Source organism: Anoplolepis gracilipes, chromosome 14 (assembly GCF_047496725.1).
Source record: "Anoplolepis gracilipes chromosome 14, ASM4749672v1, whole genome shotgun sequence".
In the NCBI taxonomy this organism is placed as follows: Eukaryota; Metazoa; Arthropoda; class Insecta; order Hymenoptera; family Formicidae; genus Anoplolepis; species Anoplolepis gracilipes.
In genome coordinates, this window is record NC_132983.1 from 10091435 (window position 1) to 10108518 (window position 17084).

At 34.8% G+C, this 17084-nt stretch overlaps 1 protein-coding gene across 2 annotated transcripts in view; it reads left to right on the plus strand.

Annotated features, from left to right (window-relative positions):
- Nucleotides 1-17084, plus strand: part of Cow (Proteoglycan Cow) — a 283890-nt gene that overhangs the window by 257773 nt on the left and 9033 nt on the right. For both annotated transcript variants that reach the window (XM_072906664.1, XM_072906663.1), the window contains exon 9: nt 15059-15285. In XM_072906664.1, the coding sequence (XP_072762765.1) occupies nt 15059-15285 (227 nt within the window). The remainder of the gene's footprint in view (nt 1-15058; nt 15286-17084) is intronic.

Here is a 17084-nt window from a genome sequence, read left to right on the forward strand (position 1 = left end):
TACACTCATTTACACTTACATTGTACAATTACCTACAGCCATATGATGCACACGACTCACACATGTACTGATATTTGTACTCGCGAATCCACAGAAGCATCTGGCAAAAAGTGCAGAAAGTTATATACATTACATTATAAGCTGTAGGTGCGATTAAGAATACGTTTACCATATGCATATTCTGTTTAAAATTGTCTTCTAAACTTTAAAGCTGAATATCTCTGTCAAAAATGGTCGAATCTTAAAAAAACCAAAGTGGACTTAAAAGAGTACATTTTCAACTTTTATTCTTAAGCTGGGGCAAACGAAAGAATGATTTTTAGAGTATATGCAGCCATCTTTATGTGTATTGTCGACGTACTGAAATTTCAGACCTGAATTCAAAGAGCAAAACGGCATACAAATTGAAATCAAATCTAAAATTTAATTTCACGACTTGAAAGCTGATACTTTAAGCTTCAAAATGCTTTTTTTCATTTCTGTATGATGATTCGTTCGCCTAATATGGCCTGTTAAAGTTTGAGAAACGCTTTTGTGTTCAAAGTACAATAACTCGGCAAAGAAAAATTGTACAACAAAAAGTAAAAAATAAAATTAAAACTTAAAAGAACAACCTTTCACTTGCACTTGGTTTGATAAGCCAGAAAAAATTATCCCACTTGGCGCGATGCGTTAAAGTTGAAATTTTTATTTCCATATTTGTTTGATTCCGCTTCAAAGTCACATAACTTCAAAATTAATAAAGATATCGTCATAAGCCAAAAAGCATCTTAAAGTAGACATTTCAAACTTTAATCTACTTTTTTCTTCGTTTCTGTAGAACAGTTCCTCGCAAAGTTACAGTACTTCAAATGTTGACAATTTTTTGTGAAAAAACTGTTGTCCCCTTAATTCTTTTGAGGAGTGTATATATATATATATATATATATATATATACATATATATATATATATATATATATATATATATATATACAATATATATATTGTTACGTCCTTCTTCAATCTTTGCGTAGTCACGCGAAGACACTTCTTACACACACTTACTCTCACTCGCACCGAGAATAAATCGGCTCGCGTAAATAAGAAATAATCTTTAATACCACGATCCAATACAATGCACAAATTAAATACAAAAACGTATGCATGCAAAGCCAAAAGATTCGGCACATCCGCGCACGTCAACGGCTCAACCCAAATCAATCTTTTTTTTTTAAATATATCACCGGAAACAAAAACCAAGCGGTTGTCAATAAACAATCCTCCAACGAAGACATTCAGCGGATGCCGAACCAGGGACGTAACAACCATATATATATATGTAGGATTATCGTTTATAATACTGTAGGATAATCCGTTTTATAATACATTTATTGTCTCGATAATAATTTACATAGTATCGTTGTGTGTTAATGATAAAGACGAACCGAACTGACTCAACTGACTAACTCAAAAAACTCTCTAGCGCGTTTCTCAATAAACTAAAAAAAACTTATAAGGCGCATTTTCAAAGAAAAAATAACCAAAAGAAGAAACTAGGATTTGCTTATTCCCTACAACTCGGCCGTCCTGACGCTTCGTCTGACCCAAATGATTACAATAGTGTAGACCAAGGTTTCATATATTCGGCGCAAGTGCTTGTTTTCTTTGGACCTTTACCGGGAATTTCACGTTTAACATTATAAGAGTTATTAGGTTTAACCTTTTCAATCTTATAAAAACCAAGATATTTGGCACAAAACTTTTTGCCAGGTCCTCTTTTAATCGCAACTAGATCATTAACTTTGTATTTAGTTGCCTCACGTTTTCTTAAATTATAAGTTTTGCGATTTTTATTTTGAACTTTTAAAATTTGGTTCTTAGCTTGAACTCGAAGTTGGTTGCGATCCCGTTCAAAATGTAATCGGAATTCTTCTTCAAGTCCTTAATTGTTATATCGTCTTTTTGCTTCATTTTGCTTCCAATCAGTAATTCAAACGGGGTCATACCAATACTTCTCTGAAAAGTATTATTCAGTGTTTGTTGAACTTTAGGTACATGTTTATACCACTTCGTTGGATCGTTCATCGCAAGTTTTGTTAATATTGGAATAATCGTTCTATTAATCCTCTCTATTTGGCCATTTGATCGTGGTAGACCGGTGGTAATCATCGAATGTTTAATTCCTTCATTTACACAATAACCTCGAAATTCTGAGGAAAAGAATGCAGTGCCTTTATCGGTGATAATACAAGAAGGATTTCCAAAAACTTGGCTTTGTAATTATAATTTTGCAATCACCTCTTTAGATGTTGTGGACTTCGTAGGATACAACCAAATGAATTTAGTAAAACTATCAACTACGGCCAAGATGTGATTGTAACTTTTACTAGTTAAGTCTAATGGTCCTATATGATCTAAATGACAAACGTGTATTGGAGAATCACTCTTAATTAATGGATTGAGAAAACTTTCTTGTTTACCAGTTTTCTTATTACCTAAGATACATGGTACGCAATTGGTGATTACATTTTCAATCTTTTTTGTCAACATTGGAATGTAAAATTCTTGTTTAATTACCTCTTCTGTGCACTTTACTGAAAAATGACCTTTGCTAAGAGCCATCTGGATAATTTCATTTTGCATATCTTGTGGTATAACAAATAATTCACAACCATTTTTATATTTGAATAATAGATCATTGCTTAAAAATTAATCATTATAAGGTTTTTTCTTCAGAATCTCCATGATGGCTTGTAGTTCTGACAAATCATTTCTTTGTGCATTCTTAACTCTAATTATAATATTGTCTTCATTACTAATTGTCATAACTGGATAACGACTAAGCGTGTCAACGTGTTTCATTCTAATACCAGATCTATGTTCCACAGTTGCATTAAATTCTTCAATCAGTAAGGCCCATCTCGCAATTTTAGCAGATAGCTTGACCTTATTCATTGTTTGTTTAAACGCAGCGCAATCTGTTACAATTTTAAAATTTATTCCTAAAAGATAATGGCGGAACTTTTCCAAAGCTCTTACTACGGCTAGAACTTCAAGCTCATAGCTTGTATAATTGGATTCTTTTTCAGTAATCTTATGACTCAAGTAATATACAGGATGAAATTTATTTTCGTTTGCATTCTTTTGCAATAAAATTGCTCCAAAGTCGTCTTTACACGCATCCGTATGCAATTCTATTTCAAATTTCTGATTAAAAATTTTTAAAACTGGATCATGACTTAAATTTAATTTTAACTGTTTAAAAGATTCTTTTTCTTTAGCGCTGAATTGGAATGAATGTTCTTTCCTTAACATATCACTCAGGTTTCGCTTTAAGAGGATAGGACTTGATGAACTTCCGAAAGTATCCTGAAAATCCAAGAAAACTCTGAACATCTTTCAAAGAGCGCGGTTCTGGGAAATCTAAGACAGCTTGTACTTTCATTGGAGACGGATAGATTTCTCCATTTTCTTTTACATATCCAAAATATTCAATTCTTAATCGTAACAGTTGACATTTACTTTTATTAATGTCTAACCCGTATTCGCTTGCAACTCGAAGGACTTTCTCTAGACGTCTAATACCTTCTTCTATATCTGGCGCAACTATAATTAAATCGTCTAAGTAAATTAATAGGATTCCATCATTGACTAAAGGTCGAAAAACATGATTAATGAATCTTTGAAAAACAGGTGGTGAATTGCACAAACCGAAGGGCACTTCTAAAAATATATATTGGCCCTGGTGGGTGACAAAAGCGGTATACTTACGGCTTTATGTTTCTACTTCAACATGGAAAAATCCATTTTTTAAGTCGATCGTACTGAATACACGGGCCTCTGCTAATCGGTCAATTTGAGCTTCAGTTAATGGAAGCGGATATTTGTCCTTGACCATTACTTTGTTTAATTTTCTATAATCAACGCAGAGTCGAGGGGATCCATCTTTCTTCTTAACAACCACCATAGGACTCGCATATTCAGACGAACATGGTTCAATAATTCCATCGTTTATCCAATCATTCACTTGTCTTTCAACGATATCATTTTCTTTTGGAGGCAATCTTCGTGGTGTCTGAAAAATTGGCGTTACATCCTTCAATGCTATATTTAACTTAATATCTGTTGTCTTAGTTTTGTTAGGTTTATAAGTTAACATCATATTCTCTACAATACTTTTAGATTTTTTATCAATCATCAAACCTGTGTGAATTATTTCGTCTTCTTCGGGCTGTAATTTAATTTGTGAGAGAAAAACTAAAGCACTAGGTTTATTAATGGTAATACTATTCTGATTAATTGTTATTTCAGCTTGGTTAATAAAATCAGCACCTAAAATTACGACGACTTCCAAAGCTTGTGTAGGAACTACATGAAATGTTAAAGGAAAATTAAAACCGTCGACCGTTATTGTCGTTTGAAAATGTCCGCTAGTTTTAACTTGACCGTGGACAATACCTGTGAAAAGTACTTCTGATTCACACAGCTTTGATACATTAATTGATGTAAAAATGTCCTTACGTATTAAAGAAAGATGGCTACCGGTGTCCAATAAAGCGTAAACATTCTTATCCTCAATTAGAATTTCTTTAAATATTCGACTCGCATTTACTGACCTTACTAGAACGTTGGCCATTACCTATGCATTATTAGGATCATTTTTTCCTGGACAATTCTTAGACTCGTGACCAAAATTATTATATATGAAGCATTTTTTGGCTTAATCCTTAAATTTACACGTGTTCGATTTATGTCCGCTCCCACCACACAATTGTAACAGCGACTCTTCACAATCGACGTCTTCTTCTCGTCATTTTTGGATGATTTAGTGTTGTTCTGGATTGACTTACTTGCTGTTTCCTTCTTTGGGATGTTTTTGTTGCTGATAAAACTTCGCTCCTTCATCTTTTCATAAGTACGCAGGCGAGATCTAAATTCGTTATAATTTTGAGCTCCATACAGTGTACACCTTGTTATCGTCAGGAATACCATCAATAACATATTGGATGACTGACTCGACATCTACACCTCCTTGAGCAGCTAATTCCCTCATGGCCAGATAGTATTCTTGAAGACTTTTATCCTTTTTTTAATTTTCTCTTAGCCAGCTTCCGATGAACATCAGCGCTGTTTACTTTGAGACTAAATTCCTCCTTCAGTGCAACTTTCAGCTTCTCCCATGACTGCGTGACGCTTAATCCACGTACAAAGATCTTGGCGACACCTTTGAGAGACTTATGTCCGAATACTAGTTTCTGCATATTATTCTACTTAAACAGAGTTGCTACGTCTTCGAAATCTGCAATTCATCTCTCAATCGGATAATGGTCACTTCCATCAAACGGACGAATGGTGTCTTCTACGTCTTTAAAATTGAATGTAATCCTTGTACTATTTCGCTTTCTCCGTGTTCTTGTAGCTTGATCATCGCTATCTGAATCTGTGTTATTAGCCCCTACCGAGAAAGCATCTGTGTCATCAATTGTTTGTCGATCATCTACGTCACTCGTTTGTTTGCCCTTTTTATGTTGTTGTCCTGTCGGCTCTTCTTCGGCTTCATCTTTATCATCATTATCATCCTCGCGTGGTGCTAATGTTTTAATGTCCATTAGTGCCCGTATAATTCTTTGTCTCAGTTCCTCTTTAGTACCGGCGTAATCGAGACCAAGGATATTACACAGTGACGTCAAGTCGCCAATTGAAAAAGCAACAGAATACTGTAGTTTTGCTTGAAATTCTTCTGATTCGTCATTAAAATCGAAACCACGAAAATCACGTAACTGTTTGCGGCTGGCCTGATCTCCGTCCTTCTCGAACACAAGCCGATAAAGCGCATATACGGCTGGGCGCGATGACACCCCCACCCCGCCGTAAAACTAACCCATCCCAACCTGTGTTACAAAGCAAAATTGGTAAATTTCTAGATTAAGGTTGTCACTTGCGATTTCGCTCTACATTTGCATAGGGTTTTCTTTCGACTTAAAATAAAAAGTTATGACGATTTAAAGCAGGGTATCCATATAAAAATTAAGTTGAAGACAGTATTATTTTCGAACATATGTTGTCAAAGTTCAACGTATTACTGCAAATTTATTTATTTAACATCCGATTTTTTGTTGAATGAACCACTTAATATTAATTTTTATTAATGATATATATTTTCAATATTTTTATAATATACACACACACACACACACACGGGGGGTACAAGGGGGGCCTTTGATCCCCCTCCCGCACCCACCCCATCCACCTCGCTTCGCGTGGAAAGTTGCAAATCCATGTGAACTTTGTTTTATCTTGCAACGTACATGCGAAGCGAGGTGGACGGGGTGGGTGCGGGAAGGGGGCCGAAGGCCTCCCTTGCACCTCCCCGTGTGTGTGTGTGTGTGTGTGTGTTTGTGTGTATTATGAAAATATTTAAAATATATATAAAGAAAGTAAGAAACTCGTGCGAGTGCGCGCGCGTGTGTGTTGTGTATGTGCACAAACATAGAAGTAAAATTTCAGTAAAAAAGATAAACAAAGACAACTCACTATTCTCAGCGATACGACGATATAACAATATAATACGAAAGCATGGACACACGGTCCGAAAATTATATATTATGTATTATACATTTTTTGTTAATAACTTTTTAATAAACAACGAGCGCCGGCTAAAACCTTCAGAACCTTACTCAGGGCCATGAGCTTGATAATATATGTCAAGGTTATTGACATCGGAAGGTGGTCCCTTATTCTGAATAATTACTCAATTTTTGTATATATATTTTTTTTCTCAAATGTCTTGTTTTTGAATATTTCGTCGCTCTCATACTTTTTCTTTATCTTGTATGTATATTTATATATACCCAGATAGCAAGTTGGCCACAGGTTGCTATTAATTTGCTTGAACTGCTTTGCTTAAAGTTGCTTTCCATATTGAGGAAAGCGGCTTCCGATTTTGCCTATTGGATTGTCGACTTTTATTGCCACCAACACTTGTGAACAACTTGATGGAAACAGTTGTCTTTTTATGAACCGATCGTATATTAAGTTGTTAGAAACAATAAGGCAACATAACGCAAACAGTTTCTTAAAATCTTAACCTGATAAATTATTGCTAATAATGTAACGGCATTTTAATGAAAATAATTGCTGTTAAGAAAAGGGATCAGGGAATTTTTTAATGTCTGAGCGACGAATGTCGTTATCGTTAACTATATACTTATCGATCTCCGATTGATATACATTTATTAGGTGTGCAACTTAATTCTCGGCCTTTTTTACAAAATTTTGATGTTTATTTATTTATAAATAATGTTTAGTTATTTATAAAAAAACGAATAGTTATTTAATCTTCGAAGTAATCTCCTTCACTTTTTACACATTTTTGCCATCTTTCAGGCAACTGCCGAATTCCACTTCGGAAAAAAGATGGTTGTTTTGAGTCGATGAACTCCACGATGCTTCTTTCTATTTCCTCAACAAATGTAAAGTGGGAATCAACCACGTGATGCTGCAGGGATCTGAAGAGATAATAATCCGAAGGGGCAAGATCTGGAGAATACGCCGCGTGAGGGAGAATTTCCCAGCCCAAGTCCGAGATTGTTTTCAGTGTTGCTTTTGCGGTGTGTGGCCGCGCGTTGTCCTGCTGCAATATCACTTTCTTTCTCCCACTGCCGGTAAAAGGTCTTTTCTCCCGAAGTGCGTCACTCACTCGAATCAGTTGCTCTTGATAACGATCAGCAGTGATAGTTTGACCAGGTTGGAACAACTCATAATAAATAACGCCTTTCTGATCCCACCAAACACACAACAAAACTTTTTTTGCATGAATGTTTGGTTTTGCAGTGCTGGTCGTTAGCTCACCAGGATAAACCCAAGATTTTCGTCTCTTCGGATTGTCATACAGTATCCACTTTTCATCACAAATTATTTGTGCAAAAAGTCTTTCTTTTTAAACCTGGATAGCAAGGACATGGCAGTATCGCGGCGTCTAGCCTTGTTTTCGAGACTGAGCACATGCGGAACCCAACGACCCTTCTTCTGGATCCTGCCCAGCTTATGTAGGCGTTTGGAAATGGCTTGTGTTACTCCAAGTGCCTCTGCAAGCTCTGACTGCATACGACAAGGATTTTCATGTAAAAGTTCTTCAAGTTCTTCATCTTTAACTTTTTTTGGTTGACCCGGGCGTTCTTCATCTTCAAGATCCAAATTTCCACTTTTAAATCTTTGGAACCATTTTTTGCACGTACTGTACGAAACAGCATTTTCGCCCAAAGCCGAACAAATCATTTTCTTAGCTTCTGCGGCATTTTTTTCCAATTGAAAGGTAAACAGAAGGCAGTGCCTCAGATGCTGCTTGTCGAACGACATCGTTTTCACTCCTGCTTTCTGAGGTTATGTCAGCAGAACTCCCATTTATTGTAGTGCATTTTGAAGCTTAGGCTTGGTACTTTTAAACCACCACAGGGCGAGAAAAAAGTTTAATTTGAATAGGTGCTGTCATTGATTAAATTTTGGAGCCAAGAATTAAGTTGCACACCTAATAGACCTAAAAGTATACATCAATCAGAGATCAATGAGTATCAGTTAACGATAAAAACAGTCATCGCTGAACGTTGCAAGAATACGGTTAATTTGAAGGCATTAATAAATTTAATACTATCAATTTTTTTCAAAGAACAAAAATAAAATTTTTTTATTCTATGTACCTTTTTGTTATAGAAAATTTCTTACAATCAATATATAAAACTATTAAAAAAACAAACAGTATTTTAAACTATTTAAATAAAACAATTAATATTTTAAAGTTTTTAAATAAAACAAAAAGTATTTAAATATTTGTGTTAACTTAACTTCTAAATATCTGTTTTATCTCATTGTAATACTAAATCTTGAAATAGTTTCATACAAATGTATTTATGTATGATATTTTATAGGCACTTTACAGGCACTTTTGCAAGTACTTAACGCATACATATATCTACACGTACATTTTTTTATAATATATATTAATATATTTATATAAAAAAAATTATATATTTTAATACATTTGTATAAAAAAAAATCTATATATAAGAGAAATATTTTTTACCCTTTGATTAATAATAATAAAATAAATTTTTACTTTTGTTTTTCGAAAGTTACTTTCAAGAGAGCCGATAATTTTGAAAAATACAACAAAATCGTCTACTGTCACTGTAGCTTATATATAATTAAATTAAGTAATTATAGATATATAATTTATATATACAGGGTGTCCCAGAACAACTTTCCGTCCGTAAAATGACGTATTTCTGACACAATTCTAAGATAATTTTTTCTGTACCAAAATTTGATTTGAAGCGTAGTTTTTGTGTTATAAGCAAAAATAGTTAGCAAATCACGCGTCGAGTATAGAAGGCAGGCAGGAGCGGCGCGGCACACCGCGAGCGCGGGCGCAGCTGACCGTCCGACGGGTGATTACCGCCGCATGAGTCACTAACTATTTTATCTTATAGCATAAAATTATGCTTTAAATAAAATTTTGGTAAAGAAGAAAATGTCTTATAATTACGTCAGGAATACGTGTTTCTTAAAATAACATTACTTTAATGACCAAAAGTTGTTCCGAATCGCCGGCCGTCGGACGCTGCGATCAGCTGATTGCTACACGCGATGTATGTATGCTGAGTGGTGCGTAAAAGGAAGGAACAGAGTGAGTGAAAGAAAGAGAGAGAGAGAGAAATAACCGCCTCCGCGACGGCGACGCTCCTTCGATTGTCATCGACATTGTCGTCAACGACTTCAGACTGATCGATATATTGATTTTCCGGCTCAGCTGAGAGACACATCGCGTGTAGCAATCAGCTGATCGCAGCGTCCAACGTTATTTTAAGGAACACTTATTCCTGACGTAATTATAAGACATTTTCTTCTTTACCAAAATTTTATTTAAAGCATAATTTTATGTTACAAGATAAAATAGTTAGCGACTCATGCGGCGGTAATCACTCGTCGAACGGTCAGCTGCGCCCGCGCTCGCGGTGTGCCGCGCCGTTCCTATCTGCCTTCTGTACTCGACGTGTGATTTGCTAACTATTTTTGCTTATAACTCAAAAACTAAGCTTCAAATCAAATTTTGGTAAAGGAAAAATTGTCTTAAAATTGTGTCAGGAATATGTCATTTTACGGACAGAAGGTTGTTCTGGGACACCCTGTATAATAGATATACAATTTCGTGTCAACGCGAAATTATAGATGTATTATTAATATCCAGGATATAATTTATATTCAGAATTTTCATGAAAGTCAAACCAGAAAAAATCCTCGGCACAGTTGTTGCTGCCGGCGCGAGCCACTTCTGCAAAATGCATGAAAAATATAATATAAAGCAAAACGAGTACAATATTTAGGTTCCAAAACGTTTTTTCTGTGGAAAATTTTATTCGAAATCTATAGTACACGTAATCGAAATATATAGTACACGTAAATTATATCGAGTAAAATTTTCCTCGCAGAAAATGTTTTGGAACATAACCTATCAAGCAGCCGCGAAAATACTGTCGTAATAAAGAGAGAAATGTTGCCAATTTTTTAATGCAAATTATAATATATACTTACACACTGTATCGCACTAGAAATTTCTTCGAAATTGTAAATTAGTCCTCTTCATACGAGAATGCAGAAAGAACAAGGACTTTTTATAATTAACACACTTGCCACAGTCATTGTTACTCAGTGTGCTGTTACTTTGCTGCCGGCTGCCACTAGTCATAACACGGGAAAACAGCCAATAGGCGTTCGCGACGTCATTAAGCATGAGCGCCATATTTGAAGAGGTGAGAATGCTAGTAGCGCTAACAGTATCGTTCTATCTTTTATATATCTTAATTATTTTTATATATAATATTGTTGATTATTATACTATATTTATATATATATAAATATTAAAGCCTAGATAGAGATTGGACAGCAAATTGAATGTTTCTAATAATAATTTTTTTTTCTTTTTATATATTATAATATATTTTTTAATAAATAAATTTTATAATAAATGTTTTTTTAATAAATATTTTTCATATTATTTTTTACTATACTAGAACAAAACAAGCGCTATTTATTTTGTACGTTATATGTATATACGCATACATATGCATTGTGACCGTATATATAATTTTGTTAATTACTGGGAACGCTCCTTTATCTAATTCTCGGCCGGTGGACTGGCCTACGGCACACCTTCGGCGCGGACGTTTCCGTAATCGAAATTTTGTCTCCACAATGACGGTAATATTGGGCGCCAGGCGCGAAGATCCGCGCCATTCTAAATCAATAAGACTTTCTTATATTCCGCAAAACGTTCCAAGATAGTTACAACCGCGACGGTAGCTAAAACAACTAGTCAGTACATTAACGGTAGAGGGAGGGGGGGTGCGTAAAGAGCCGTACGGGATCGAGAATCGATAATCGTGAGTGTGAAAGTTTTCGATGAAAAAAAAAGAACACAGTTATTAAATATAAAGATTAGATATATTTGATAATAAATGAGTAAACGGAGGTTGCATATACAGGAAATTCAAAGTTGAACGGCAGGTATTAGAGAGAGTTAATTCGAATGCGACAACTAGGCGTAAAAATCGCACGCTCTGGGCGCGTAAAGGACGCGTGACGACGTCGCGACCGAGAGGTATCGGATTACGCTTGATTTTAGGTAATTTTGATACTGCCGCAAATCGCTCGCGGCTTATTAAGGTCACGGCGCTCATACAGTTAAACTTTTAAATGAAATACCGCAAGTTTTAGTCGCAAATCGTCCGTTAATCGCGCTATCGATCTACAATAGAACTCTCAGGAATGCGCGTAAACGTACGCGGTCAGCATGCATCGACCTTCAATATCGATCACCGCGGTACTTATTCTACGCAATATACGACGTGTAAAACTCCCTAAATACGCAGGACACAAGAATTCGACGTTATTTTTACATAAAATTACACATTCGAATGGATTACGGTTACATACATTGTTCCCGGATCGCGAGTCGATAGGCGGCACGGGATATTAAAGTCACATACGGCAGGCAGTACACGAGCTCGCTTCCCGACGGATACAATTCGACAATTATTACCTCAAATTTCGACAACTAAACAACAATTAACACGACAATATAATTATGACTTTCGGCGGCTTATATAGAGAGAGACGTTATACCCTTTTTACGACTCAAACGAAATGAGGCCCCTCGCGAATTCCAACGACGATACGGCAACAATTACGCGACGGCGGAATATTATCTCCTCGTTACTCGTGATAGCTAAATATACGACAATTGCGACAGGACACATTCATCCGAATCGTAAAAAGTTACCGGTTTGACGGCCTTACAATCTTCTTCCTCTTCCGTCGTCCGGTCTCGCTCGGGATCCTTAATAGTCGGGTCGATAGGCCTGTCGTCCTCGATCGCTCGCCGAACAGTGACGAGCGTGAGGCTTGCGGGAGACACGCCGACGACGTCGTGCGTAATTAGGCCACCTGTGGCGCTATCGTGGCCCTTAGAGCCAATCACGGCTGTCTCTTATCGCGGCCGGTTCGATTCTTCTCATTGATCTCCGATCCGTCGATTCCCGCAAGGCAACGTTGCGGAGCGGCTTGTTGGCAGCTTCCGGTCGGCTCGGTTCGGTGTCCTTAGCTTCCCCACACCCCATAATTGAGTCAGACTTTGTAGCTCCATGGTCGGGGCTCCGATGCTCAATACATCGAGAGTGGCCATCCCCTTAACCGTTTCTTTCCGGTCCTTCGCCCCCGGTCCGATCCTGCGGATGTGAACCTTTTAACAGCAGCCGATGTTTCCGCCGATTTATTAATTATCGAATAAAATGTACAAGTCTTACCGGGCGTGATCTCTCCGCATCCTTCCTGCCTCCGCTCGCTGTTGCGATCAGGCTACCTGGATCCCTGTAGCTGTCGAACCAGAAGAGCTGCCGCCAAACTCGCAAAAAACGCGCGCGATAAAAATCTAATTTCGCAGGGCGCTCTCTCTATAATTGGAGGACGCAGGCCCCGCAAAACCCTTCCCGATCGGGCCTTTCGGCCCTTGTGACGGACGAAAGAAAAACGTCACGTTACAACATATATATGTACATAAAATATAAATATAAATATATACATATATATATATATATATATATATATGTATATGTAATAATAATAATAATATAATAATTATTATAACAGTAATAATAATAGTTATAAATAAAATAAATAAATAAACGTTTAATTTAGATATTGATATTTTAGAATTATTTTAAATTATTAAACATAATATTATTACTTAATGTTATATTACTCTCTCTCTCTCTCTATATATATATATATATATGTTGTATATATTAGATTAGATTAGATTAGATAATAATTTATTGCATTCCCATAGATTTACAATCTTATTTCACAAAAAACTCTTACACGTGTTTTCTGGGGAACACCAACCCCTTATAAGCTCCTTCATACTCTCCTCTTCATACATATATCTTTACCTAATTACATTTTTCAATACTTAATCTTACGCACTTTTTCGCTCTTTCGTAACTCCCTCTCGCTCAATGAAGGAATCAAATTAATATATACAGGGTGTCCCAGAACAACCTTCCGTCCGTAAAATGACGTACTCCTGACACAATTCTAAGACAATTTTTCCTTTACCAAAATTTGATTTAAAGCGTAGTTTTTGAGTTATAAGCGAAAATAGTTAGCAAATCACGCGTCGAGTATAGAAGGCAGCCAGGAGCGGCGCGGCGCACCGCGAGCGCGGGCGCAGCTGACCGTCCGACGAGTGATTACCGCCGCATGAGTCAAAATCGCTAACTATTTTATCTTATAAACACAAAATTATGCTTTAAATAAAATTTTGGTAAAGAAGAAAATGTCTTATAATTACGTCAGGAATAAGTGTTCTTTAAAATAACGTCGGACGCTGCGATCAGCTGATTGCTACACGCGATGTGTGTATGGCTAAAACTTATGTCTAGCAATAATTTCCTTTTATGCGAAGGAACGCTTTGCTATCTGGGTATGTATGTATATGTTTAATATTCATTATATATATTATCATATTTATATATGTGTCTAATATTCATTATGAGATTATCTATTTAATTATCAATTGCTAAATTTAAAAAATGTCACTTTTAAATATCACTTATAGTTCAAAAATTTCAATTACAAAAGCAAATATAATTATTTGTTTGAAAAAACTAGAAGAAACCTTCATTTCCAAAGTAGCTTTACCTTCAAAAAATAATTATTATCATGATGATCTTTTTTCCTACTGTGCAATCTTTGTTAAAGAAATTTTCTCCAATTTTTATAGTTTTGACAATATTAAAAGTGCTAATTCTTATTAGTTTATTCTACATATATTACATCAAATACAATTTGATATAATATATATGATATAATATAATTTGATTAACTCAATGCATTGCACTACATTTAAACATATGTACGTATTGACTATTGATCAATAAATTCTGTTCTTTTTAGTCTATAATCATCCAATTTTTTAATATTTTTTTAACTAATAATAATTATTTTATATTTATTATATTTATTTTGTTCTAATATAAATATATTGTACTATTGTATACACACAATAAAATTGATAATATTTTGTATATTATTTTATATATAAAAATTGTGCACATCGCTCTTCTTTACACATATATTGTAATGTATCGGATGGTAAATGAAACGAATGTAACAGCCCAATGTATTTTAAAGCATTTATTTTTTATAATAGTAGTCATCGTCACATACATACGCCATTACTAGCCGAGAACTTTTTTTCTAGAGACTCTAGCGCCACGCGTTGCAGCGCATGCGCCGTCTTAAGAATCATGATACTTGAATCGAAAGAAAACGATTTCTAACATATGTTATATTGTCTTCATTATAACTGCTATTGTCAATCTTATTACTATACCTTTATATTTAAAACGACAATAATTTAAATATTATGATATCGTTATTTTACCAAATAAAATATTAAAATATTTCTAAACATTTAAAATAAATTAAGATATATGTATTAAGGCGTATTGACATATTTTCAGCGATATTTTCGTAAGCGGGCCTGAATGGTGTGGATGTTTCTCCAAAGCTGAACGTCCATGTGCTGCTGTGCGCAGACGATCATCACCGGATTCTGCACCTGTCTGCGATTCACGAGGATATTATCGTAGTACTCAATGCCATCGTGGCCTTGGTCTGTGTTGGTGCGTCGACCCGCACGGGGTTGAGTTTGCTGGTACCAGAACACGCGGTGCAAAGCCTGATTGCGGTATGATTGATATCAACATTTACTAGATGATAAAATTATTGCAATATAAATATTTATCAGCATATCGAGAAAATAAAAAACAAGTAATTTAATTCTAAAGTTCTTTTAATTCTAAAAGTTGTAGATGCAGAATATAATATTATTGCACATTTAAGTATTAATATACTATATGTGTTGTTCAATAGTGTAAATATTTAATACAGCGATATTTTTTATTAAACTAAAATAATTTATCTTGTATCAAAAAATTATGTCAAGTCTTGTTATAATTTTTAAAATTTTTTAATTAAATATTGATAATATGTGTTAATATATTCCCAATAGTATTTGGAAGAGTTATCAAAATGACTTACGACTTGAGTTAGTATATTTAAATAAATTATGTCAGCTTTATTATTGTAATAATTACAGCAGGAAAAAGTATACAATACACAATAATGTAACTCTGTATCAAGTAAAAAAATAGTAGAGAACATCATGTGATCGATGACATAATATCAAAATGATATGATGAGCGAGGAAAAATTAAATACCTTAATATCTTCTCAATTTAAATGCTACTAATAGCCATCAACAGCAAAAAAAATTAGTCAACAAAAAATATTAGATGAACAAAAAAAATTATTAAATCTACGTAAGTCTACATTTCCTTGCACAGCTCCTTATATCCTTTCATAGAGTCTTGGTGAGGTAATCGGCTACCATCTGACTAGTAGTTTATATGTTCATGTTTCAAGAAATCATCGAAGATCACTTTTCGTATGAAATGATATCTTATACTGAGATGCTGGTTTATGAATGATACGGATGATTATTTTCCAAATATTAAGCTCCATGATTATCAATATTATCAACATAAGCGTGATTTTACTATTTCAAAAAGACTTAACTTTCTAAGCAGACTTTGGAAATATATCCCTTCTTTCACAGTTTCCGTCATCATGTATTCAGCTTTTATTGCAAACAACGTAACAATACGTTGTTTTCAGGACTTTGAAGAAATAGTACCATCTCCAATTAGGTAAATACATCTTGTATAAGAGCGTTTATCTATTGTGCAGCCGCTTACATTAGCATCTCAATATCCAATTAGGTTACTATTAGTCTTCTTATATGACAATCCAAGATCAGACGTACCCGCAAGGTATCTTAATACCTTTTTTGCAGATATCCAATTTTCCTTGCCGGAATTATTATTAAATTGTGTCAATCTTAAGACAGTATTAACTATGTCCGGCCTTGTACAAGTGGACAGGTACACAAGATCTCCTATTAATTCACGATAAGAATACAATCCTTCATTACAAGCGGATAATTCTCCTTTTAGCGCGTGTGCATTTCAGAAAGAATATTAACTAGATTAGAATTCTCTATACCATATTTGAAGCGTAAATTAATGGTATATCCTTTTTGAGAGATTTTTATGTCATTTTCTCCTTAATAAATTTCTAATCCAAAACAATTTTTAGCTAAACCGGGATCCTTTCTCTCGAACTCTTCCATTAAATGTTGCTTTTTTTCACTTATCCAACTTTTATCATTGGAGACAATTAAAATATCGTGTACGTAGCAATATTTTTCTTTTTCAGTATGCTTAATATAGATATGACTCTCCTTCTGTGGGAAATAAATTAATACTCTTTAATTTTTCATTCAAACTATTCCATTTTGCCTGTCTGGCGTAATCCATGTAGAGCTGTATTGAATATACAAGCACCTAGTTTTAAGATATTTAATAACTTCTAAGCTCGTTTCTTCTTCTGGGTTAATAATCTTCTAAATACGAGGTCTAATCTTTC